Source organism: Adiantum capillus-veneris, chromosome 25, assembly GCF_014529385.1.
Source record: "Adiantum capillus-veneris isolate H3 chromosome 25, ASM1452938v2, whole genome shotgun sequence".
In the NCBI taxonomy this organism is placed as follows: domain Eukaryota; kingdom Viridiplantae; phylum Streptophyta; class Polypodiopsida; order Polypodiales; family Pteridaceae; genus Adiantum; species Adiantum capillus-veneris.
Window position 1 is genome coordinate 114,923,863 of NC_140955.1, and position 27,655 is coordinate 114,951,517.

General features: G+C 44.0%; 1 protein-coding gene and 1 long non-coding RNA gene across 5 annotated transcripts in view; both read left to right on the forward strand.

The window, feature by feature from the left end:
- Positions 1-16,390, forward strand: part of LOC147425499 (uncharacterized) — a 59,234-nt gene extending 42,844 nt beyond the window's left edge. Inside the window, exons 2-3 of the mRNA XM_086499844.1 lie at positions 15,305-15,922; positions 15,996-16,390. Of these exons, the coding sequence (XP_086355970.1) occupies positions 15,337-15,922; positions 15,996-16,309 (900 nt within the window). The 5' untranslated portion in view covers positions 15,305-15,336 and the 3' untranslated portion in view covers positions 16,310-16,390. The remainder of the gene's footprint in view (positions 1-15,304; positions 15,923-15,995) is intronic.
- Positions 1-26,142, forward strand: part of LOC147425498 (uncharacterized) — a 71,954-nt gene extending 45,812 nt beyond the window's left edge. Inside the window, exons 2-3 of one of the 4 annotated variants that reach the window (XR_015186404.1) lie at positions 18,498-18,614; positions 18,711-18,925. This is a non-coding gene — a long non-coding RNA (uncharacterized LOC147425498). Of the gene's footprint in view, positions 1-5,841; positions 6,556-14,943; positions 15,299-18,497; positions 18,615-18,710; positions 18,926-25,718 lie in introns of those variants that run through there. The other 3 variants (XR_015186400.1, XR_015186401.1, XR_015186403.1) reach the window with 3 other exon arrangements.
- The last annotated feature ends 1,513 nt before the right edge of the window (positions 26,143-27,655 follow it).

Sequence of the window (27,655 nt, forward strand, 5' to 3'; positions counted from 1 at the left end):
AAAAAGTAAAGATGTTATCAAGGATACTGCGTTCCTTGACAAAACCTGTCTGGGTCCCATGTATAAGGCTCTAGAAGTGGCGGAATCCTCAAACTCAGAGCCTTGGCAAGAATTTTGTAGGCTGAGTTGAGGATGGTTATGGGGCGCCATTGTCGAATCTCAGCCAAGGAGCCACCCTCCTTGGGAATGAGGTAGATCAAGCCCTCACTCATGCTGTCAGGCATCACTTCTGTGTGCAAAATGTACTGAAAATCACTACAGAGATCTGGGCCAAGCAGGTCCCAATACTCCAAGAAAAAACTGGGAGTCAACCCATCCTCACCTAGACAGCTACCACGTGGGAGGGCCCCAAGAGCCGTGTGCAGCTCCTCAAGTTGAAGTGGCAGCTCTACCCTCTATCGCATCTCGTCAGTCACAAGACAAGGCATCTGTGCCCAAACCTGCTCCCTGCATGCATCCTGACGCTCTGACTGGGGCTCTGTAGATAGTAACTCACGGTAGAAGTCAGTAGCAACTGCACACATATCCTTGGGCTCAGAAGCAACTGACCCGTCGGGCCTTCTCAACCGACTGACCTTGGCATGCGAGTGCCGAGGTCCCACTGCCTCAAAGAAAGCACCAGTCGCTCTGTCGCCCAACTGAGTCCACTGAGATGCCTGTCGGTGGAAAGCAAACTCATGTCGCCACTCCTCTATGCTAGCAAGCTCCTGTCGAGCCTGCTGTAACTACTACTCCAGCCAAGGACTGTCCAACAAGACCCACTCTGGGATGTGAAGCATCGTGCTCCCACTCCTCTGCCTCTCTGCCACTGTGAGGATCATTGGTGCATGGTCCAAGAAGGAGGTCCCTGCCAGGAGGCCCACTGACCCTCCCACGTCACTGAAGTGGTCACTAGTGTAGAAGCGATCTCTCCGCGATAGATTCACTCCTCCCACTCTGCGGTCCGATTGAGAGAAGCCAAGACTGTCTGGGGGCCTCACAAAACCAGAGTGCTGCCATGCATCCGAAACCCTCAGAGTCATACAAAACCTCTCCCAAGCTGTAAACTCAACTCCATGCACAATAGCATGGCTGCCACCAATCCTGTCAGAAGGGTCCTCCAACATTTGAAGTCTCCTCCTATGCACCAATGTTCTTCCTATGGCAGAGACTCAATAATCTGTGACCAAAACTCTACACCAGCACTCGCCACATTGGGCACATAGATGTTCAGGAAACCCACTAGGCCACCCTGAACTTGCATAGTAATCCAATGAACCCTGCCTGGCACAATAATCCCTCTTCCCACAATGGCCTGTTGCAATGAGTCCGCAATAGTCATACATACCCCATCCTGGATGCCTCTAGGTCCAAAAGTAGTTGACCAAAGAGTGTCATATCGTCCACGGAAAAGCTGACCACAACGTCGAATGCGGCTCTCACACAGGTGGTGCTCTTGAAGCATAAGGAGATCAATCTCTCCTCCCACAAGGGAACGCCGAACCTCCTGACGCAGTCGGCCCCGCTTACGCTGAAACTGGGGCCCACCTAGTCCTTGCACGTTCCATGAGATGATCCTCATGGGGAGAGAGAGAAAAGATGCTGCCGCAGCAGCTAGACGGGCTATCTTCGAGGCTTGTTTGGATGGGGAGTAATCCGCATTCGAGCGTCCTCTAGATAGGCGTGACTGCAACGAGTGCCTAGCCCAAGCCCAAGCAGAGCGAGCCGTACATAAAGCAACCTCCTCTGTCCAGGAGTCCTCATGAATGTATACATAGCATGGCAAGCACTGTCTATCAACAAAGAAGTAAACCACAATGTGTCTACATCCTGCTGAGTCTGGAGGTGTCACCGCAAACTTGGCCAATGGCCACAAAGTCTGTAACATGTCTGTAACTCCTAGTTCTCCCATGTGGTGAGAGAACTTTAGGACCTGTGTGTGCAAGCATCCCAACATTGAGTCGAGAGTCCACTCTGTTTGGGCCTTGCCGCAAAGGGGGAAGGAGAAACCAACTGCTGAGTCCAAGGCCTCTGTCCCCCTAGCAGCAAGGAACAAAGCATGGACCTTGAAGCAGGCTGCCTTATGGTCTGGTGAGGGGTCGCCGAGAAAACAAGTGAAGCCGTAGTCGGAGGAGTCCCATCAGCGCCGGATGTCAATGCTCGTCAGACTACGAGGGATAGCTGCAAGGGAAGATGTCTGTACCCTCTCTTGCTAGGCGACTCGTGGCAAAGGCGCTGCCAAGAGATCTCCTAGCCGCCGGAGAAGGCCCTGCCCCCTGGGTCGACTGTGGAACTGGAGTAGGAGGGGGGGGAGAAGGAGCTGGGGGGAGAGGTGGAGAAGAGGGACGGGAGGGGGCGATAGAGGCAGCGGGGCCGGGTGAAGAGGCGGCGGGAGCAGGAGGCGGGGGGGAGGATGAGGAAGAGAGGGGGAACTCTGGGGGGGGGAGGGGCTGTCGATGGTGAAGCTGGGGTGGGGGTTGGAGCAGGGACCTCCTCTTGCTCAAGAGGACCAAAGCGGTTTCCCGTGGGATCCCACTGCTGCTGAGTAGGCGCGTGAGGGCCACTCTGAGTGCCAGGCTGACGTTGGGTCGTCTACCACGGGCCTGCTGCCATCCCTTCTCCGTTGGAGCCCCAAGCTCAGAGGGTGGCTCTGCATGTGTGCGTTGTGTCTCTGTCTGTAGCTGCTGGCCAGTCCTTGCAGGCTGGGGCTGAGGCTGTGGTGTAGGTCGAGGCCTCCTCCATGGACAGGCCTTCGCTAGATGGCCCATCTGTCGACAAATGAAGCACTGGTTCGGGAGGCCCGAATACTCCACACTCTGTCTAAACCAACCCCACTCACCCGAGGCAAAAGAATAACCTTCGGGAGCGTGTAAGTGTCTCTGACCAAAACTCGAACTGAGGAAATGCTAGCCGCCTTGGTAGCTACTGAGGCTGCCGTACGAGGTGTCTCTAGGACAGTCCCAATGGCTGCGCCGATGCTGGATAACAGTGGTAAGTACTCCCTTTGGGCGAGTCCCTCTGAGGCGGAGCTGGAGCCTACGTCTGTGTCTACTATTGTGGCGTAAGAAAAGGGCGGCGGGGATATTCTGCAATTGGGTGCGTCGAGCACTACCCCAAAAAATCTCAGTGCTGCAGGCGCCGAATTGTAGAAAGCGACCGAAAAGAAGGAAAGCGGGGGGGGGGCGGCGGCAATGGTAGGAGCACAGGCGAAACAGGGGCAGTGCGCGGGCGAGCATGGGAGGCGAGAGGGCAACGGGGACTGGCGGACAACGCTGGGGGGGGGGGGGGGGGGATAGCGATGGCGCAGCGGGGGATACAGCAACAGCGGAGCGCGTCACTTTTTGGTTCATTAGAAAGTTTGTAGAGGTTGCTTCCCCTTGGCACTTTTCGACACAGAAAGGAGTCCCTTTCTCGTGGGGACCCACAGAGGTGATTCCCTTTCAGACATTGAAAAAGAAATTGACTACAAGACGAGTTTTGACTTTGCCGGACTTGCAGAATGCATTTGAAGTATATTGTGATGCTTGTGGTCGTAGTCTCGGTGCGGTCTTAATGCAATAAGGCAATGTCATTTCTTACGAGAGCCAATTGTTCTCAATGCCGGAATTGACGACACAGGTTTATGAGAAAGAGCTTTTGGTGGTTATCCATTCTCTTACTCAGTGGCGGCATTACCTACTCAGAGCGGATTTTACTTTCTTTGCAGACCATCAGAGTTTACGCTACTTCTTGTCACAGAAGTAGCTATCGGAAAAGCAGATGCGGTGGGCGAACATCTTGTCACAGTTTCACTTCCAAATTGTCCATGTGTAGGGATATAAGAATTTGGTGGCAGAAGCTATGTCCTGTAAGCCGTTGGTTCTGGCTATTTGTGCGATACATCATGGGAGCTTCGAGGATATGGTAGATCAGTATGCCACGGATACTGATTTTGTAGATATTTTCACTCGGATACGGAATGGGGAGATAGTAGCGGGATATTCCATTTGGGATGGCTACTTGATGAGGAAAACCATGTTGTGCGTTACACAGCCGTTGAGGGAAAAGGTTATGACCAAATACCACTGTCCACCTTTTACGGGTCACCGCGGCATTGCTACCACCTTGAAAGGGGTAGAGAGATACTTCTTTTGGCCGAAACTCAAGAAGGATGTGGACGAGTTTGTGCGCAGTTGCTTGGTATGCCAGAAGGTCAAGTTTGACAGGCATAAAGCACAGGGATTGTTACAGCCTTTGCTTATACCCACCCGCCCCTGGGAAAGTATTGCAACGGATTTCATTTTTGATCTCCCGAGAACACAGAGTGGTCACGATGGTATATGGATTGCTATTGACAGGTTTAGCAAGCAAGCCCATTTCATTCCAGTGAAGAAAACAGTCAAGCCAGATCATTTAGCGAAACTGTTTGTGGCCCAGATCTTCAGATTACATGGCATACCCAGATTAACAAGTTTGTTTTGGAAGGCTATTTGGGAAAACATTGGCACGCGGTTGCAGTTCTCGTCATCTTTCCATCCGGCAGACTGACGAGCAATCTGAGATTGCCAATTCAGTGGTACTAGATTTATTGAAGTCTTACATTTCGGATCAGAAGAGTCAATTTGAAAAGTATTTACCTTTGGTGGAATTTGCCCACAATAACACGATACACTCTTCAACGGGGAAGGCGCCATTTGAGATTATCGAAGGTGCTACGAAGGTTCCACCCTTCCTAAGCTAAGATTTTTGAAGCCGATGAGTACACGCGTGACTTGGACAGGGCTTTGCCAAGGTTTGCGAGGGCTTGCAGAAATCTCAAGAAAGACGGAAAAAGGCAGCAAATTGCCATCGTCGTGATTTGAAATTGAAGGAGAACAATTGGGTGCTCTTATGTTTTGAGAAGGCACGCCCGAGAAAGAAAAAGGGAAAGGAGAGGCTTTTTCCAAAGCTTAGTATGCGATAATATGGACCTTTCCAGATCTCCGAAAAGATAAATGATGTCTCCTTTCGACTGAAGCTGCCCGAAACTTGGAGGATTTATAGTGCTTTTCATGTGAGTCTTCTGAGGCCTTTTAAAGTCGATGTGCCCGAAGATGGGGACTCGAGAGCCTCATCAGTATCCCGAAGTGGAAGAAAACGAGGAGATCCTTGTTCCAGAATAGATATTGGCACATAAAGACAAAAAGATTAAGGGTAAAGCGATAAGGCGGTTCTTAGTTAAATTGAAGAACTATCCTGCATTGGATGCGAAGTTGATGGAGGAGGAGGACCTACTAGATACTCCTCAGATTGTGAATCTTTACCTCGAAGCATTTGGATTAGCATAGTCTATTCTAAATGAAACCTGGAATTCAGCTTGGGCGGAATCTGGTGCAGCGGGTATGCACAAGAGGGGAGTCGCTTCACTCCTTTGTCAACGGATTGCCTCAATTTTTGATATTGAAGTCACTGATGTATCTTTGAGTTTCAGGGATACTGTGAGCTGACAGTATTCTGCTGTCGCCTGTAATGACTTTATGAATTGGAATTCCCGATAATATGATACTGATTTGTTCTTGACTTGTTTAAGTGCAGAAACTGATAGAGGAAATGACTGCAGCATTTTGGTCTGAATGATCTCATTAGACATGGTTGCAATAGGGATTAGTCAATCGGGCATCTATGAGGTCTTGAGTTGATCTAGATGCGATTGCTAATTGCATTGCCGATAAATCATGGTCTGAGATCCAAATGAATGTTGAATGTGATTTGTCATGTGATGTCCTGTGATTTCATGTGATGTGATTGTGGATTTGGTACATGTGCTAGATGTGTGTTTCTAGTGCGTCGGTACTAACAGTCATTGTCTGCTAAGACAGTTTATGGCTTCTGTCTGTTTTGCAGGCGTAATCGAGGGCGATTACAATGCTTTCAAGAGGGGGGTATGCCACAAACTGGTGCCACAAACTGGTGATGTGGCTGTTGGCTGCCCAGTACACACACACACACACACCCTCTCTTGCAGGAACCCCCGTTGGAATAACGACGTGGTTGCACAGTACGGATAGACCCGCGATTTGCGGCGCTGATCCCGAAAATCTGTACAGCTGACGTGGCAGCTTTGCGTGGGTAGATTTTACGGCAGTTTTGGCTATTGCTTTTGGCTACGCAGTTTGCAAGAGAAAGATTGAGAGAGCTTTTACTTTATTTTCCTAAGAGGCCTTGTGGGAAGAATGGCTATGCTTTATTTTTGGGACAGCTTTTGATTTACAAGCTTTTGGGGCTCTGCTTTTGGGCATCCCTTGTAAACCTATTTAATAGTGGTTTGGGCTCTCACTTCTTAGAGCATCTGGACGCAGAGTCTGAGAGTGAGTCCCAACCACTCCCTTGTACTTTGAGTTGCAAATTAATACAAAAAGAAATACCGAAAAGGGGCGTCAATCTTTGGGGACAATACGTCTAGGCACGGAACTTCGCCGTGCCAGTGTCGAATCAATTGTGAACTGTGAATCGTTTGAAGAGAATTCTTGTGGTGTTGTGATAGATTCTCGACTTGGAGTGTCCAAGTCTATTACGTTACCTTGCAGTTGCTGGCGTTGTCTGTTACAACCTGCACGACATTTTCCTTGACAACCTCATTGATAGCTGTCTAAAATGTGCCTAAAAATGAACTCCCCTGTGATTCGATCTCTTGCCCTCGCTGCATGCACAACACGCAAGAAATAGATGCCCAAACAAGACGACACAAGAATATTGATTATGTGCCACCTACGAATGTCTACCCATCCATCAGAAATGACGGTGCAACCAAACTATTACCATCTTGCTTTCATGGGAGTGAGAGCCTTGTCAATCAAGGCCTTCTGTTGATCCAGCATGGTAGTTCTCATCATTGTGTAATCAAAGCCTTGTCCCAGTCTCAGGAGGCCCTACTTGTGCAATTACCTTTACCATCCTTTTCCATTGATCTGTCCTCAACACATTAAAAGATATGCTGCACTCAATAAGAGTGCGACATACCTCCATCTTTTGCCACCCTTTGACTCTCCTTGACCCAAGCCTCAGGTGAGATACAATTCGGCAAAGTGGTTTGCTTTGGTGCTGAGTATTTAGGCTAGCCTCTCCAATGAAAGCATCATGTAGAGCATCCTGTAGTTGAACCACCTTTCACACTACTTGTACCACCCATTGGTGGACATCACTCAATTATTTGGTCCCTTAAAAGGGGTGGAATTTTATCGCATGGACCACATTCATTCGTGCATCCAATGCCTGTTAAATGCTTGATTACCCAAGTAAATGGTGCTAGTCTATTGCTCTTCACAATATTTGCATTGCCACATACGTGTGCCTGTGCCTTTTCGAGAAGGGGTTGGGTCAAGCTTCAAGACATTGGTGTGGAGAGCCCATCAATTTGGGTTGGCCTTGCGCTATCACAAAATGATGACATGGCATGTCCAACTGATGGATACGATGAATAAAATGATTATTTTATAAGTTGTCCCAACTTATGGGGGTTCCGTTCGATGCAGCCCAAAGACATTAAAGAGAATGGTGTGCAGTTGTTGATGCGACATAATTTCCGTGAATTGCGTTGACCTAGCAGGCTGTATGGATGCCTGCAAAACGCGTTGGCTGTTGACGTGGCACTGTGTACAGAATTCTGCGATTTGCGCTGACAGCTTTTTGAGCGCTAGCTTTTGGACCAAATGCTTTTGAGACCTGAAGCTTTTCATGTACTGCTTTTAGAAGCCCCAGAGCCGCTGTTGATGCGACATAATTTTCGTGAATTGCGTTGACCTAGCAGGCTGTATGGATGCTTGCAAAACGCGTTGGCTGTTGACGTGGCACTGTGTATAGAATTCGACGATTTGCGCTGGCAGCTTTTTGAGCGCTAGCTTTTGGACCAAATGCTTATGAGACCTGAAGCTTTTCATGTACTGCTTTTAGAAGCCTCAGAGCCTTTAAATTGTAACTAGGGTCTCTCTGTCCCTCAGATTTGCTTGGGAGCACCGAGCAGAGAGGACCGGCGAAATTTGTATTTTGTTTAAATGTCAATAAAAAAATAAATACTGAAACGGGCGCCAGACTTTGGGGCCAATACCTCTAGGCATGGAATTACACCAAGCCGTGTCATCTGTTTTGAATTGTGATAATTTTGTTAAGTGAATTTTTAAGTATTTCTCTCGCGTGTCGTACGTGATTCCCGACTTGGGGTGTCCAAGTTTATTACAGTGGTATCAGAGCTTAGTCGATTTTCCTTCTACGGAGAATCAGTTCCCTTCTATCGACACGCATGGATTCAGCTGACGAATTCCTCAAGGACCAAAACAATCCACCTGAGAATTCAGGGTCGGGTGAGAGTACGGAAATTCAAATGGACGACGACCACCTTCTGTCGATTTTGAACAAGAGTACGGGCCACCATGGCCCACGGAGTATGAACGAATGGGGAGGCAGTGTCAGAAGCAGGTTGATGCTTGTGCTCGGCAGATAGTTCAACATTCGAAGGATTCCCGATATGCAAAATTTTTGACCAAGCATCTGATCAACGAAATGCATACCCGGTGGCATACAGCCATCGACTCATCTCTAAGGTCAGCTTTGAAAAAAACCTGCTCCGCGGGTGTACACTGAAGATGAACTTGACGATGTGGTAGAACGACGAGTCAACCGAATCTTGAAGACTAAGAAGCATTCAAAAAGACGTAGCCTAGGGGCTACATGGGCCGCTAGTCTTCTTTTGCAAATTTAGAAAGACAGAATCGTGTACGTTGAGGGTGTTTCTAGTTCATCCTCATGCACTTCTGACAGTTCGTATTGCTCTTCCTCCTATTATTCCAGTGATGAGGACAGAAAGAGCAGAAAAAGAAGAAAAACTAAAAAACACGGTAAGAACAAGAAGGCAAAGAAGAGCAGATCCCACCGAAGATCTTGGAAATCTTGTGACACTTCCGAGGAAGATTCATTCTCTTCTAAGAGTTCGGATTATGATGATCAGATGCTCTACTCTAAGAGAATTAACTTTTATAGAGTATGATTTTCTTGAGTATAAGAACAAGAAGACCAAAGAATTCAAGTAGAGTGGATAAGCACTAAAGTTTGATACTTTTCAGGCTTCCGAGATACCCAACAAGGCCCTCGCCTTTGTTCAACAATTTGACATAGCTTTTTTCTGGAGGGCGTTACTTAGAACACTCCAAGATCAAGAGGGCAGCCTCTTATTTGAAAGGAAATGCACAGACATGGTGGTCCACTCTTTCGTTACAAAAAGAAGCAACGACAAAGTGGTTGAAGTTCAAGCGGCTTGTCACTTCCTCTTGGCTCACTCAGGAGTATGAACATGACATGGTCATTGCTTGGAATCGTCTTCGGATGACCAAGGAAGGTACTTCGGATATTTATTGCCAGAGATTTTGGGATGCTTTTCGACCTGCCTCTTTTTTTAAAAAGATCACTTTCAAGCAGCATATCGAGCGATTTTACTGTGGTCTTTCCAAAGAGATACGAGATTATTGCTTACTATAGAAGTCCGAGCCTATACAACATCTCATGGGACATGCTAAGCAAGGGTTGCTCTAGATGCGGGTAATCTGACTTATTCACCTGATCAACTTTTGACACCAAGGACCGGACAAAATTCGACTAATGGTAACAGAAGAAGAGGGAAGTTTCAGAAAAAGAAGGATACACGTCATAGTTACCCGGAACGGGAACGGGAACGAGAGGGTCCGGAATGAGACAGGAACAGGGAAGAGGAGGGGGGTTCGGAACGGGAATGGGGCCGGAACAATCGACTAAAGTGGCTTGAATTACCTTAGTCCCAAATAAATATCCTAAACAACTCCAAAATTGCCCCCCAAACAGCCCCAAATCTGCCCCCAAATGCCTACTTTTGCCGTTCCGTCGTTCTGCCTCACATTCCGCCCCATTCTCCCCCGTTTCGGAACACGGCTCCAGTTACACCCCATTCTAGAACGGTGTTCCGTTTCCGACTCCGTTTCGAGAAAGGGACTCGTCCGGAACGCTGTTTCGGAACGTTTGGGCTGTGTTCCGTCCATTCCCTGTTACATTGATACACGTGTCTCACTGATAGAGGAACAGAATCCGAGTACCTCAAAACGGAAAAGTGCTCTGATTGTGGAAAATAAGGACACATATCCGCACGGTATCCCACAAGAGAACAAACAGAAGATAGGCGAGAGAGTTCGAGAGCAGCCGAAGAACTGTGAAGGAGAGGGAAGACGAAAGCAGGACTGGTACCGGATTGTGTGGAGACTGACCCGGATCAGATGGGTGAAAGCACTGAACTTTGCCGCGCATGGGGCAAAGTACGGGATCAAAAAACCATAATCTTCTTTGATGGAGGAGCCAAGGCAAACCTTATTTCACCGGAATTGGCGGTTTGACTTGAAATTACACCCGAGCAGATGGGGTCACAAGTAGAGGCTGTTTTAGCGGCACCCGAACGAGATGTTTCCATTACCCCTGTCATTTGCAAACTTCGTTTGCATTATCAGGGGTATTTAGGGCACGAGAACTTTTACATCATGCCTTTGGAATGGTGTGACGTCCTCCCAGGAACCCGTTGGTTCCACAAGAACCGCGCCGTGGTCGATTATAGAGCCAAGAAAGTAAAGTTGAAGGGCGAGTCCGTCCCACTTGTATCGTTTTGTCCATTTTCCAAATTATTGAAATCTAGTGTTTTTGTTTACTTGATCTTCTTGAAAATTACTGAATGATGAACAAAGGTGAAATGTGTCTGATTTAGAAAAGGAACGACAAGAATTTCTACAAGCACAGGCTGAGTGTTTCTCTGAAGGCCTACCAGACGAGTTACCTCCTTGTCCTGAAGATCACACGATTGATTTGATTCCCGGTGGTACACCACCGAACCGGCCACCTTACTGAGTTAGCTGAGCCCAAAATAAAGAAATAACGAACGAGGTAAAATGTACTTTTGGAAAAGGGTCTCATCCAACCTAGCTCTTCACCTTTCTGTTCACTGGTATTGCTAGTACTAAAGAAAGATGGATCTCGGAGAATGTGCATTGACTATAGAGCTCTCAATAAAATCACCATAAAAAGCAGATTCCCTATCTCTAGGATCAATGGTATACTTGACAGACTTCAGGGATCCATTTGTTCCAGCAGAATTGATCTGAAGAATGTATATCATCAGATCCGAACTCCTCCTGGAGACGTCTACAATACAACTTTCGAGACGAATTTTGGTTTGTACGAATATTTGATGATGCAATTTGGCCTTAGAATGCTCTAGCGACATTGAACCATATGATGGATAGGATTTTCAGAGAGTACCGATCATTTGTGGCCACGTCATTGACGACATCATCGTCTTCAAAAGAGCACCAACACTATCTACTACAGGTTTTTCGAAGCAATACCGAAACATAAGTTGGTTATAAATGTGAAAAAGAGCGAGTTTTTCTTACTGGAGATACTCTTTTGGGACACATGGTCTCAACGGAAGGTGTAAAGATGTACTCGGCCAAAATTGAGACCATTCGTGATTGGCCTAATTTGAAGAATATTCATGAAGTTCAAACATTTTTGGGCTTGTGCTCATATTGTAGGCAGTTCATTCGGAAATTTGCAGAGATAGTGTCACAAGACGGGCACCATGTGCCAACAGAAAAGAACAGACTGAACAGACTTTTAGCACTTCAATAACAACTGAACTGAGAGAGAGAGAGAGAGGACACGCGACATGGAGTGATGGAATTCCACCCTAGAGAGTATTTCTTTATATTGCATCAACATAGTACAAACCGGAACTCCATGCTCTGCACCTTCATCAGGAAGCACGCCAGAGAATGAGCCCTTAGCACATATTTAAAGGCCCTTGGCCGATGAAAAACAGTTTACATGAAAAGCCTTCAAACTCAAAAGCTTCTGATCCAAAAACAATACCAAAAAGTTGCCATCGTAAATCACGGAATTCCGTACAACTGCCACGTCAACAGTCAGTGCAAAACGCGGAAATCCGTATAGCCTTCCACGTCAGCACTGTCAGCGTAATTTTCAAAAATCTTTCACTTTATCAATTCCACGTTGTGTGTGAGGATCCATCTTTGTTCTAATCCTTTATGTCACTTGGGGCCCTGTCAGACGGGGTCTCCGTAAGTCGGTAGGACTTCTTCTTCTCTTGCTTGTGCTTCTTAGGGTTTGGGCCCCTTGGCCGGCATCTGCAAGTTGGCTCAATCATCAGGGCTTTGACACGGCACCACGTGCCAACAAAAAAGAACAGACTGAACAGACTTTTAGCACTTCAATAACAATTGAACTGTGAGAGAGAGAGAGAGAGAGAGAGAGATGAAGTTCAAACATTTTTGGACTTGTGCTCATATTGTAGGCAGTTCATTCGGAAATTTGTAGAGATAGTGTCACAAGACGGGCACCATGTGCCAACGGAAAAGAACAGACTGAACAGACTTTTAGCACTTCAATAACAACTGAACTAAGAGAGAGAGAGAGAGAGAGAGAGAGAGAGAGAGAGAGAGAGAGAGAGAGAGAGAGAGAGAGAGAGAGAGAGAGATGACACGCGACACGGAGTGACGGAATTCCACCCTAGAGAGTATTTCTTTATATTGCATCAACACAGTACAAACCAGAACTCCACGCTTTGCACCTTCATCAGGAAGTATGCCAAAGAATGAGCCCTTAGCACATATTTAAAGGCCCTTGGCCGATGAAAAGCAGTTTACATGAAAAGCCTTCAAACTCAAAAGCTTCTGGTCCAAAAACAATACCAAAAGTTGCCAGCGTAAATCACGGAATTTCGTACAACTGCCACGTCAGTAGTCAACGCAAAACGCGGAAATCCGTATAGCCTGCCACGTCGGCACTGTTTGCGTAATTTTCAAAAATCTGCCACGTTATCAATTCCACGTTGTGTGTGAGGATCCAGCTTTTATTCTAATCCTTTATGTCACTTGGGGCCCCGTCAGACGGGGTCTCCATAAGTTGGTAGGACTTCTTCTTCTTTCACTTGTTCTTCTTAGGGTTTAGGCCCCTTGGTCGGCATTTGCAAGTTGGCTCCAATCTTCAGGGCTTTGACACGGCACCACGTGCCAACAAGAAAGAACAGACTGAACAGACTTTTAGCACTTCAATAACAATTGAACACAGAGAGAGAGAGAGAGAGAGAGAGAGAGAGAGAGAGAGAGAGAGAGAGAGAGAGAGAGAGAGACGACACGCAACACGGAGTGGCGGAATTCCACCCCAGAGATTATTGGCCCCAAACCTTCGCGTCCCTTTTCGGTATTTTTTTATATTGCATCAACACAATACAAACTGGAACTCCACGCTCTGCACCTTCTCCACGAAGCATGCCAGAGAATGAGTCCTTAGCACATATGTAAAGGCCCTTGGCCTATAAAAAGCAGTTTACATGAAAAGCCTTCAATCTCAAAAGCTTCTGGTCCAAAAACAATGCCAAAAAGCTGCCAGCGTAAATCACGGAATTCCGTACAACTGCCACATCAACAATCAACGCAAAACGGGGAAATCCGTACAGCCTGCCACGTCAGCATTGTCAGCGTAAGTTTTTAAAATCTACCACGTCATCATTTCACGCTGTGTGTGAGGGTCCAGCTTTATTCTAATCCTTTATGTCACTTGGAGCCCCATTGGATGGGGTCCCATAAGTTGGTAAAACTTCTTCTTCTGTTAGTTATTCTTCGTAGGGTTTAGGCCCCTCAGCCGACATCTGTAAGTTGGCTCCATTCTTCAGGGCTTTGACACGTTAGCAGTTTGTGACATCTCCCCTTCTTAAAAGAGAGGAATCGTCCGCGATTACAGCGTATCTGCAAAACAACTCAAGTAGCTCAAAAATTTCCGAGGGTTATTCTGAGGGACATTCCGCAGGACAATCAGTTTGCTCTTTTTGTTAAGGAGTTGACTTGTCCTTTCGACTCTTTTGATCAAGGAGTTGGCTTCTCCTTTTGGCTATTTTGACGAGGAGTTGGCTTCTCCTTTCGTCCAGATCAAAAGTCTTCACATTCCGGCGTAGTAAAATTAGGCATCACACCCTGACCGCACTGATCTTCCACGGGTGTCTTGATGCACTAAAATTACATACCCAGACAATCTCATCCAATTAGGGATATTCAGTGGTTGGCACATCACAATGCAACACAAATGCATGTTACAAGACATAGAAACATGAAGTCGCCGATGAACACTCTCGCATAACCTAACATTCTTGTGCTTCTGTTTTACCTGCTACTGTAAACCCTCTTTTCACGTCCTTTTAACTTTTCTTATATCGTAGATCTCCCTTTGTAGCTTAGAGTACTCTTTGAGCTTGTTTGATCTCCATAGTGTAGGTATCCTCTTGCTGAGTAAGGATGTATCATGTCTCGGATGATTTGAGCCTCTCCTTGGAGAGCTCGCCTAGCACGTTCTTTTCTTTTCGAGGGAGGCAGTTGTTGACGACCTCAGTGAGTTTTTGTAGCCTCTATTCCACGTGAACTAGAGGTAGGTGGCATATCTGTGGGTGTTAGTGTAACACAGGATGTGACCGGGTATCTCACCTTTCTTTTGACATTCTGATGGTGCGTATGTGTGATGAAATGTGAGGATTGTACTAGATGTGGCTGTGGCACGCGTGCCTGCGTCGTGCATGTGCAGATAATAGCGGCATCGAACAGAGAGATTGTTGAGGTAACCTTTAACAATTGGGGAGGCAGCGAATGGAGAGAGGTCATGGGCAGCAAATGCAGTACTGATGGGGGACAGCAGGTGGTGAAAGCAGACAGCGGTACATGTGGGATGCAATGCAGGTCAGCGAGTGCAAAGCAGTGCAGTGATGCAATAGGGCAGGAAAGGAGGGGAGGAGCGCAACAGAGAGTAGGCACCATATCTCTCGTTGTTGGTGTATATCTGGGTGCCTCACCTTTGTCTTGGCATTGTGTGTGTGTGTGTGCAGGTGTGATGAAATGTGAGGATTCTACTGGATGTGATTGTGTGTGTTGTGTGCAGATAAAGTGGCAGTGAATGGAGAGGTTCCCTTCGCTGCTGCATTTGCTGCCCACCAGGGACAGCAGGTGGTGAAAGCAGGCAACAGTACATGGGAGCTTGCAAGTCAGTGAGCTCAAAGCAACCGAGTGATGAAAAAGGCAAGGAAAGGAGGGGAGCAGCGCAACAAAGAGTGGTTTCATGGGGGAAGAGAGAGAGAGAGAGAGAGAGAGAGTTAACATCTATGAAAGGCCTGTTGTTGGAGGGTTTCTGTGTGTGAGTGGTGCTTATTTGCTGGCTGGCTTTCTTTTCTGATGCATGCTTGGTTGAGTGTGTGCATGTGTGGTAAACTAGGTTGGAAGTTAACTTGTTGAATTATTTGCAGTTAAAAACTTTTCTTGGAGAGGTTTTGATAACATGGAAGCTGAAGTTGAAGCTGAGAGTCTTCAAAAGCAAGCACAATTTTTACAGCTTATGAGTTTTCTTGATGATGAAGAGGAGCCGCCTAAAAGGAAATGCAAACTAGAAGAGCGGGTGCAAATTTCAGATCTGGTGGAAAATTCTCTCTTTTTGCAGCGTACAAGGAGCGCTCAATTGCCCCCTCCATTACCTTGCCATTCAGCTTCTCTACCGAGCACGAGTTCTGATCGAACTCTCTTAAAGCGTGCAAAACAATTTTTGTTTGACAAACCGTATAAAATGGGCAGGGTGTACACTTTGAGTGGATCATCTTCCGGTACAGGGTGGATATCGACGCCGCCATGTGTAGTGACTTGTGCACATATAGTCCATGAAGCAAGATCAGAGCAGCTGTATTTTCAACTTCCAGACGATAATACAATTGTGAAGCTAAAGGTTCTTTGGGTGAGACCAGAGGCTGAGTGTCAAGTCGACTACATGAGGGATGTAGCATTTTTAGAGCTCATAGCTCCAATTTCCACACTTGAGGTCTCAGGCATTGATGCAGGTCAGCTCAGCTGGACTTCGAAGTGTGTGACGGCAGGTGAGATCTTTGAAAAATTTAGGTGGCTTTAAGTTTGGGTTTTTACCCCTAAACTTTATGTTCTGTTACGCAGGCATGCTAGCTCCATACTCGTCGTTGTCACCACTTGAGTCTCAGAAGATGCTGGATTCTGGCTTTGTGGAGTCTCACTCGTGGAGTTTGGCAACGACAAATGCAAGAGCCGACAAAGGTTTCTCTGGAGGACCGATTCTCAACAAGGATATGCAAATCATAGGGATGATCCAAGGTGGGCATGGTGAGCTTATCAAAACTGTGAAGATAATTCCCATCAGCGTGATCTCGGATGTCTCTTGTATAATCTCCCAGTTTGTACCTGTTCCTTCCATAACTATTCCAATGGTTGGAAGTGTTTCGGTGCCATTTTGAAATGACTTGATATCAAGGCCCGTCTTTATATCAACTCTTGAAAATTGTTTTTATGGAATCAAGGCGTAACTAAGTTATGTTGGTTTTGGTTTTGGTATTTCTGTGCGTGCGTGTGTGTGTGTGTGTGTGTGTGTGTGAGAGAGAGAGAGAGAGAGAGAGAGAGAGAGAGAGAGAGAGAGAGAGAGAGAGAGAGAGAGAGTCTTGGCTTGTACTCTATGATCTTATTGCAAACCAGATTACATCTCCATGGTTGAAGAAATCACATTATGGTGATGGCCAGAATACAAGATAACTGGGGTAGAAAAGTTTTAAGCTAAACAGAGACTACAAGATTGAAACAGAGACTACAAGTTGTAAGCTAAACTGGGAATTTGTGGGGTAGACGGAAAGACGTAGACTGTCACAGTAGTAGCTCCCACACAACTTAGCCAGAGGAGAGTTTCTCTTGACAGTAAAGAGAAAGCCTTACTAACAACCTTTGCATCCTTGGAGCTAGGTCGAAATGAAAGTTACCATGACAATCATGCCAGAGATTGTCGGGCGCGGCTGCTGGATGGTCGAGATAGAGCCAGTACTGCAATCAGTGGCTGGTACGGAGTTGCGGGTTACTGATGCTGTGATTGATTGGAGATTTGTATTGCCACTCGGGAGTCGGTTGGGTGACCACCTTTCAACACTGTCTCCACAGCAGCTTGGCATACTGCTGATTTGCTTGCAAAGAGCAAGCCCACCGCTCCATATACAGGTTTACCCATGATAGCAATCAAGGAGTTGTGTGGGATTTACCGATGGGAGTATTGATTTCTTGTGTTTCTGTGGAGTTTTGCTCACCTTCAGACACTCATAATAGAGAGCATTAGCTATGCCTGCGAGTCAGTTCTATTAAAGATTATGCATGTGCTTCCGAGAGTTTATGCTCTTGGAATCTCGGTAAGCTCTATTCCAAGGAGATGATGCTTGTTTTCATGTTGCCTTATTGCACCAAGTCATTTAGATACTCTTATCACATGAAGAATAGAATTTCCAGTGTGAACTATGGCAACATGGCAACATGGTATGGTCATGTCTCATGCATATGCGCCTGGCTTTACACAGATCTTTAAGCATACTAAGATATGGGCAAAAGTAATTGGATTGCGGCTGCTCAAGAAAGCATCAATGCTAAGAGACACCAAATCCTTACTCAGATCGTGGATGTCAATGGAAAAACTGATGAAAGATGTTTTGCTTGTGAACCCAGCAAGTTATACGACCACATTTGAGATTTCAACACACTCCAATTTTTTCTCACACTGGACTGATAAAAGGAGACCCTAATTCCAATTATTACAAGAGAGCAAGTTTGCAAGTTTTAGGTCAAGCAAGCAAACTCCTTGCTTCTTTACACGTGTCAAAAAGTTTCGAATATTCTTCAAATTGGCTAATTTTGAGCAATTTTTTAGTCCTGTTTTTGGCCCAAAAATCTGTTCTTGAGCAAATGACTTTCAAAAATTTCCTAAATTCATGGGATCATTTATTCTAGTATAAAATCAACACTTAACATTATTTTCCCACTATTTATGAACATTTGGCATAACTTTAGGTGGCAAACTATTTTCAACATTTTTCACACGTAGAGCTTTGTAGATGGAGCGTATACATTGAGATTAACCAAAGTACTTTCCAACCTTCTAACAACACTTTGTTTATATTCTAGAATCTTAAATGATAAGCAACATTGCACTCTGAAATCCAACTCCCAAATACGGTATGTTCATGCGACGGCTACCCATAGAAGCATATGTAAAGTGTGGCACTTTTGCTCATTTATCTATATACACGATAGTTGGGTTCATACCTACTATTTCACATTATGAATGTGCAATGACACAACATCCACTCCCTCTAAACTTGCACATTCTTCGGTATGTTCCAATATGTTTTGCTATGCAAGTTTAATCTTCACTAAATCTACAAAGATTTCGATGTAATTTTCATTTTGAACCAAATTTTCTACCTTTTTTTAAAGTTTCATAATAAGTTACGCTAATTTTGAAGTCTATTGACGTACATATTATTAGGACCCAATCAATTTCTTCAATAGCCTTTGGTTTAAGCCAATACCTTTTGTCAAACATGTCTTTGTTTTTTGGCCTTGCATCCTTCAATTGAGTTTTTGCAAGCTCAACATCTTTAAGTCTTCGTTTAGGTTTCCTTATGTGCAATGCAAGAAGATCCTTGGTACTTATATGTCATCTTTCCAAGGAAATAAATGCCAAGTAAGAACTACATCCTCAATTCGGATCACTCGCTTCTGACCACTAAGGTACGAGTTCTATGATCCGCCCATAAAGCATATGGTAGCAACCTTGGCCATTCACACATATTCCTTTTGCATGCCTAAACCAAATCTTTGTTGTAGGTGGATGCCCTCTTTCTCATATTGTCGTCTAGGTTATAAGCGCAGGTAAAGGCTAGCTTGATACCAATCTTGAGAAAAATTTTGCTTGTTTCATCTACGTCTACCTCACCTCTCTCACACATTATCTTTCCCCTCTGATCAATCTAGTGTGTGAGGTTGAATTTGAGTGTTCTAAAACCTTTGAAAAATTAGAGTGTGTGTACCTTGAATAAGGAAGCTCATTTTCTTGTAACAAGCTGAAGTTCAATTCTTGTGTTTCAATCAGTGATGGCTTGCATTATTGTACCAAAAAAATTAATGTATTTTGGATCAAAAACTTCGTGTGTGAGGTTGAATTTGAGTGTTCTAAAATCTTTGAAAAATCAGAGTGTGTTCCTTGAAGAACGAAACTCATTTCCTTTAAACAAGTTGAACTTCAGTTTGAATCTTGTGTTTCAATCAGTGATGGATTTCATTGTTGAACCAAAAGTGTTAATTTATTTCATCTTTGAGTAATTTTTGAGTGTAGATTGATGTTTTGCTTTTGGCACATGTGAGAATGCCTCACATCCAAATACACATAATCTATCATAATTGGAATGTTTGCCCGTCCACATCTTATACGGAACCTTGTACTTTAGTGGTGTACTTGGTGATTGATTGATCAAATAAGCAGCTATCATAACAGATTCTCCCCAAAATTCTTGAGGTAAGTTGGCCATAGACAACATAGAAGTGACCCGCTCTTGAATGGTTCTATTCATCCTCTCAACCACACCGGTTTGGATGGGTGTGTAAGGCGTGGTAAATTGTCTTCTAATGCCTTGTTTATTGCAAAAGTCCTTGAACTCAAAGATGTACTCGCCTCCATTGTCACTTTGCAAAGATTTAAGCTTTCTACCCAATTGGTTCTTGACCAAGGCTAAGAACTTCTAAAAGACACTAAAGACGTCACTCTTCTGCTTCAAGAGATATATCCACACCTTTCTAGTAAAGTTATCTATGAATATCATGAAGTATAATGCTCCCCCTAGAGACTTGACTGGCATAGGTCCGCACTAGTCGCTATGAACAAAATCTAGAGGACTCCCTAACTCCTTGTCCAAAGGCGGTGATGTCAACCTAGTCTATTTTCCATAGATACAATGCTCACATAACAAGAATTTAGAGTAATCTAGCACATGGATATAACCAGAATGTTGCAAGACTTTCATTCCCTTTTGATTCATATAACCTAGCCAGGTATTCCACAACTCTATAGACTGCAGCTCGGCTACACAAATAGAATTCTCTTTCACGAAAGAGACATAAAATGAGTACAATGAGCCAAACTTTGGGCTTTAAACATGACCAGATTCCCCTCTTGATAATCCAAGAACCATTAGCAAAGATAGTAGTGTAACCCAAATTATCCAGTTGTCCACCAACAGACATCAAACTCTTTGTCAATTTGTGTACATGTCTGACATTGTGAAGCATAACTCAGTGCCATTGCGCATAGAAAACTTGATGCTTCCCACACCAAATATATCAAGCTCATAAGAATTGCCTAGCTTCATTGTGCCATGCGTGGTAGAGTATGTAGAAAACCACTCTTTGTGAGGAGTCACGTGAAAGCTAGCACATGAGTCCACAATCCAAATTTGCGCATAACACTTGTCAAGAGCTAGCAATGCATCAGGACTCAAATCCGATGTGAAAATCAACACATCATTTGGAACGTCAGAAACTGTCTCAATGATTGATACTCAACCACATTAATCTCTTCAATTTTTACGTTTCTTTTAGGTTTGTTAGACTTTGCTTTCACTTTGCCCTTGTCACACTGGAATATGCGACAATCTTTCTTCAAGTGTCCCTTTTTATGGCAGTAATAACACGCAACATTTCTCATGTCTTTGCCGCAATGCTTGCTACGACCTTGCCTATGATCCTGAGAACGACTGCATTACGACCACACTGTTTTTGTTTGTCCCAAATTTCACTAGCCACATATGCATCACCATGCCTACTTGCATCAAGGGATTGATGTTGAATCTCCTCAGTGAGCAATACACTAGCGATATCGCTGAAAACTAGCTTGCCATTGGGTGCAGAATTGCTTATGGCTGTGTTGAAGGTATCCCATCACGATGGTAGAGAACATAGCAAGAAAATGGCCTTCATTTCATCATCGAAATTGAGACCTTTTGAAGTAATCTGTGAGAATATGTTATTGAACTCGTAGAAGTGAGAACTAACATTAGTGTCTTCTTTCATATTCATGTGCATAGGCTTTTTCATCAAGAAAACCTTGTTCGAGGCATTGTTGCCATCCCATGCTGCACATAGAGCATCCCATAAATCTTTGGCATTGGCTTTATTCATTATGGTAAAGTAAATGGATTCACCAAGGTGTAGGCGAATGGTCGCCATAGCACACTCATTCAAGTCTTCCCACTGATCATCAGTGTATGCATTCTCTCTTCTATTACGCAAGGGTGCTATCAAGCCTTTGCTGATCAAAACATCTTGGATACGTTGCTATCAAATAGCAAAGTTTATGCCATCAAACTTTTTGATGTAGTACTCTTCTCTTGCGGAAGCACTACTTGTAGCCATGACTCAAGAGAATATGCCCAAAAACTTTATGGCGAATTTATTGGAATAATTTCGGTAGAGTTTCTCCTAAAACAAAAGCAGAAACTCAAACCAAAAGCAATAAAAGCACTGTGTAAGAACAGACGAATGTGCCAGGAGTGAACTTTCAAACCCAACATGACAAAAGTAAGCGTATAAACTGCTCAAAACAACCACTAGACATAAATTGCTCAAAATCAAATGTCGTATGACTGTCAAGTCGACGTCAAAAGCAAAAAAGTAAATACATATCCTATGGCGAGGGTACTGTAAGAGGGGAACTCTAGCTACCTCTATCACCGAAGGTATCCTAACACTCGAGAATACTCCAGCTCAAAGAAAACCTCACGCATGACCCTCCAAAGGCTTAAGCAGACACAAAACGACTAGCCACAGTCTGAGAAAGGGCTCTTCCGGCCTAAGTCTCAGAAACGGCCTGGAAATCTTCCAAAGTATCACGCCAAATCGACACCACAAATCAGTCTACATATGCAATGACCGCAACTCAACATACATGAGTGACTGTGCACGAAGAGGTGCCAAGTACTGCTGCGTACGGTAAAAAGGATCCCTGCAGGGATGTTTGCTCTTAAAAGAGCTCAATAGCACTATGCGCTCTCAAATAAACATGCATCTGTCAATGCATCTATCCGCACAGATACTGCTGTCAAAATAATAACCAAAATTGTCTGAAAGGCGCTGTGCCTGTAAACATCCGAAAACCTGAAAAAAATGTTGTATGTATGCTCAAAAACCAATTGTGTACCTGCATGTTGGTGTAGAATGGGAATGTTGGTGCCAATTTTGACCGCTAGACGGAAATGTGGTAGTCGAATAACGACCAAAGAAGTCAAAGCTGAAAACTGTGTCGTACAGCGTAATCGGTGTATTCGATGCCGATGTCGGGTGTCACTCCTCTATGATAGAGACACCTCATCCATGCATGTTGCAAGCAGGTTCGTCTGCGGGAATGCTAGTGTCGGAGTCAGATGTCAAAAATCCGTCGTATAATGTAAGCGATGTCGTTCGTGCCGTCGAAGAATGCCGAAAATCGAGTCGATAATGTCAAAGACTAGTCGAGAGCCGATCCACTCTCAACACTGATGTCGACAATGGTGAATTATCAATGCCAAGGCCGCCTCCCGCCCGTCGGACGAGAGCCTCCGATGTTGAGAACTGAGATCGAGTCGGTGTCGATGCGGAGCGACGAGTTGTCAATGTCTAGTGCAGAGCGACGAGTCATCCACATGTTGAAGTGTTGAAACCCTGCGCTCTCTCTCTCTCTCTACACACACACACACTTTCTCTCTCTATCGCACATCTCTATTCTCTCACAGTGAGGAAGTCTCTCTCTCTCTCTCTCTAACTCGCTATCTCTCAAGCTCCCTTGCTACGAGCTCTAGTTGCCAAGGGCTTGGTGGGATCAAGAGCTAGGACACACTAAGTGTGAGCTTAAAATTGGGAAAAAAATGCTCCGCTGTCGAAATCAATTTTTGCACTCTGTCGATTGACGAAGGGGTGAGAGCTTTCTCTCTTTGCCCTCTACTGCCCGATCCTCTGAGTGTGAGTGTTTGATTTTGACACTCCACACTTGCTGCAAGCCCAATTTCAATTGAGGAATCTAGATTCTCCTTGCTTGGCTTCAATCTCTCAAGCCTTCAATTGCTTTCGAGCTCTAGTGTGTGTGTACACACAAGCTCTCCGAAGCTCTTCGACTCTGCTCGATCCTTGTCTGCTGCTCCTAAGTTCTCATGCTTGATTTTGTAGATCCACATGCTTGTCCTTCTCAAGCTCACTGTAGGCTCCCGATTTGAAGGCTCGAAAGAACTCCCAAGATCGCTCAAATTTCCTTGATGCTGGCTCGATTCCTGCAGAGCTTCCAAGCTCTCAAGATTCCAATCCTTGGAGTCGCTGCACACGTGGATAGGGGAGGGGATGCTGAACGGACTTGTGGGAGTTGAGGAGGTGAGTGCAAGAGACGGAAGGAGAGGAAGACACATTAGTTTGGTGGAGCTTAGAGAAGGATAACTTCTCACTCCTTTAATCTCATTATAACCAAATAACCAAATAATGTAAGTGGACGGGCGTCCTGTCAAAATCGGCCACAGGGTCCCCTATCTTAACTGGTGATCAAGAATGAAAACTTGACCTAAACATGAAGGGACTAAACCTAGTCACACATGGTTTTCCTCGTGGTAAGCAAACTCGAACTAGAGACATAACCTTTCCAATTGGATTGCTTTGTGCTAACATACATATCCTTTAGCACAAGCTTAACATTTGTAAAATGGCTATCCATCTCTAGATGATTGGCATTTACAATATTGAGTTATTTCTTCCCAATTGTTTACAGCAATCCACCAAAGATGATGTGGGTGATAATGACTCCTAATATTTTGAGTAAGTTATATAATCTATACATATTATAAACAACCACCTTGGTTAACTTTAGAGATTGAATAGTGAATGAAATAAACCGTACAAAATTTATTCAATTCATCTACAAGCAACCAAACCGAGCCATGACATCTTCTGGTGATTGGTTTATCCACATTTAATCTCATAGAGATACTAAACATAGAGTGCAAAATGCCTCATAAGCTATCAGTTTCATGTATTTGCATGTCGTTCCAAATCTGCCTTTCTTTAATAATATAAGAGACTGGCGACTAGCCCATGCACCTCTTCACCCAACCATGCCATATATACGCCCTTGGCCCACTAAATATAAGCCCTCTAAACCGTGTATGTGTGTGTGCCTTGGCCCTTGGTGTGGCCCTTCTTACAAGAAGTGTGAGGTGCTAGCAGTTAGAAAAGTGTGAGGACTTTTGTTGTGAGAGTATAGTGTATGGAGAATGGATATAAATGAGTTTGTGACCAAGTGATCCCAAAATCATAAAATTAAGGCTATCTAATTTTTGAATAAATTCATGATCAAAAGATCAAAAGCTCATACACAAAATCCCACCCATTTCTAGCAATGAATAAGTTCATGATTAAACCATCAAAAACCCATACACTTGTTTCTTTTTGTTCTGTTGATGAATAAGTTTGTGATCCATATAATGTTGCATCAAATGGTGTATTAAGAGAAATATGGACTTTACATGAGCCTTGTAAGAAATCCCAATTTTTAGCAATTAAGGCTAATGCTGTGTAACGTTAAGGGGACAAGGACATTCAAGAACCTAGTTTTGAGTAGGCTTTTCTAGCCTTTTTTTTAGACACATGTAGGATGTGGACCTAGGGTGTCAATTTCTCTCTCTAGCATTTGAAAGTGAAGGGAGTAAAGAGGTGTGGACACATCATAGAAAACGTGAGTCACTAAGAGCCAAAATTTGATTTTTTTCCAAAAAAGTCATTTTTACTTATTTTTTTACTTAAAACTCTCGCCCACCATATATACATATTAATTTTATTTTATTTTTGACCTTTTTTACTTACCTACAAGCACTGAAAGTCCACTTTTTCAAAATCTCTTCCCAAAAAACAAAAAAAAAAGTTCTTTCCTCCTCTCTCCTCTCTCCCCTCGTTCCCTTCTCTCCTCCTCCTCCTCCTCCCCTCTCTCTCCCTGTCCCCCCTACCCCCTTCTCTCTTCCCATCTTCCTCCCTCTCCCTCCCCCCTCTCTCTTTTCATCATTCCTCACACAACAGCTGTCATGGTATTCATGGACATCACAAATCGTGTGCTTTCACCACGACGTACTCCGCACACCCAAGGCGTACATATTCGCTTGTCCACGGTGTTTGCATCGAAGGTCACATGTGAGGGTGAGCAGAGGTCATCCCAGTAACGTCGTACCGTCGGTGAGACGAATGTTGATATTTGGGTGGATGACTATTTGTACCCTTATGATCCTATAAGCTGCTTCCATCCATCCTTTAATATCATTTTGAGGATTCTTCAATATCTTGGGAGGGGAGAAGCATACTTGTTAAGCTATCGCAAGCGGTTTTGTCTGGATGCAGGTGCTTCTTTACTTCTTTGCTTCTTTGAAAGAAACACCCCTTGGTGCAAGGGAACAATATAGTTCTTACTTTTGGTTGTGTTCTTCTTATCATAGACTTTGAAGTCTAAGGTCTTGCTTCTACTTGTTTTGTAGTGCTTGGTACAAAGATGGCTTTTGTGTTGAAACTCAATGAGTGTTAAATAGTGAAAGGTCAAAGGTTAAAGAGGTTAAGTGTCACCACTTTTCCTCTAAAACAACCTATTTTATTATATCTTTTAGGTAGGTGCTTTAAATCTATGCTTATTAGAGGTGGATAATCTCCTCATAATGTATATTTTAGGATTGTTTATTCCCAGTTGGATGGAAATACTTGCAAATTTGTACACCATATACTTAACAAGTGTCTTTATTATACATCTTGAAAATGTTGAATTCATACATGTTTTTGTTTGAAGAACAGGTCTCTGACGCGTCATGGTACAAGGTGACCTCTTACTATACTACTTGAGTAGTGGTGTTTGCTTGAATCTTTTATGGTGGCACAAAGATCTCCTCAAGAAATGTGGCTCCCACTACACCAAGAATCATTATGCTAACATGGAGAGATCCCTAGTAGGATAATACAATAGCTTTCCATCAACAACACACCCTTTCCTAACATGAGGTAGCCCCACCAAAGATATTTGTAAGTGATACGTCACCCCATGAGCATACATGTCATGGAATGGATGCAAGAACTATGACCGTACTACCCCTTTGAAGCTGTATATTTATCAAAGTCATAGAGAAAAAATTTGGACTTTTTTGTTTGTTGATGTATAAGAGCACTCTAGGTCTACCATATTTTGAGATTGTTTGATAAGTTAAATAAGATTTGTAGTCATTTAAAGTGTAAATTTGTTTTTGTTTTATAAGATTGTACATGATAAAGTAAAAGATATCTTTAAGGAATAAACCTCGGTGAGATTCCTACCATGCACTTGTGACACCATATCTCTCATTGAACCCTTTGATTTATATCGTTGTGGGGAGTCAAGGGGGACCTATTTTTAAATTTTTAGCAATAACTTTTGTTTGAAGAAAATTTTGGTTGTTTTAAAGTTTGTACATAGTTTAGGAGTTCATTGTGATTCTTTTCCTTCAATTTCAAATTTTGACCGAAGGCACTCCTTGGAAGCTACTTTTGGGGAAGTTTTGTATGTAGGAAATATAGCTCTATACAATGAAAACATTACTTCTTTGAGTATTTTCAGATTTCATGGTTTTGATGCTTTTTGGAGCCCATAGATTAAGGAAAAAGTAAGAAATGTCTATTTTACATCATTCTTTTAGAAATTGCCAACTTGCACCTTGATTTTTGAAAAATCTGAGCAAGACATGACTTTTTTGCATCACATGATGGTCAAAGAGCGGGACGAGATGAACTAAAAGAAATGTCTATTTTACATCATTCTTTTAGAAATTGCCAACTTGCACCTTGATTTTTGGAAAATCTGAGCAAGACATGACTTTTTTGCATCACATGATGGTCAAAGAGCGGGACGAGATGAACAAATTCATGTGAGATAAGCCCGAACAGATTCATAGCCGATTAGGAGCGACAGGTGTTGAAAGTAGCATAAACGTTCAATACTTATTAAAAGAAAAAAAAAACTTAACACTTGAATCATGGCCAAACAAGTAAAGGATGCTTGTATTATCATTTTAAGGCCCTAGAAACCCTCAACAAGAGGGGCCATAACGACGCACAAAATGGCCAAACAGGGATACCTGTTTGGTGATTTTGTGTGCCCTTGTGGCCCTCTTGTTGAGGGTCCCTAGGGCCTTAAAATGGAAAACATGGCATTTTTTAATGCATGGCCATGAGGTAGAGGTGTAGTTTATTGTTGCTCAAAGAAAGGGTGGTAGCAGCAATGCAGCCACTTCTTATTGTTCTTCTGTGAGTGAAAAATCACATGTTCTTAATGCTTCAGTTGGTAGCAATTTGTCTGAAAATTTTGGTGATAAGGGAAAAAAGAAGATGCATCGCCATTATTGCAAAGCTAATGATCACTTGATCAAGCAGTGTCCTAAGTTGAAGGCCAAAGAGAGTAAGAAGAAAGAGGGTGGTTCCATTACAAATGCTAGCTCCACTACAAATGCAGCTATTGTTGAGTCTTTTGTGAAAGGAGGTTGTGATGCAAATGTGATGCAGAATGGGCTTTTAGTGCAGAGTGTACCTATAATCTTGAAGTCCATGATGTGTTCATGTCAATTGCTATAGATTCACACGTGTGGTATTTTGACAATGGTGCTACAAAGCACATTACCTCACATCGTGATTTGCTCACCTCTCTTGAGTCTGTCCCTCATGGGAATTCAGTCACTTGTGCCAACAATGCTTCTTATCCGGTTCAG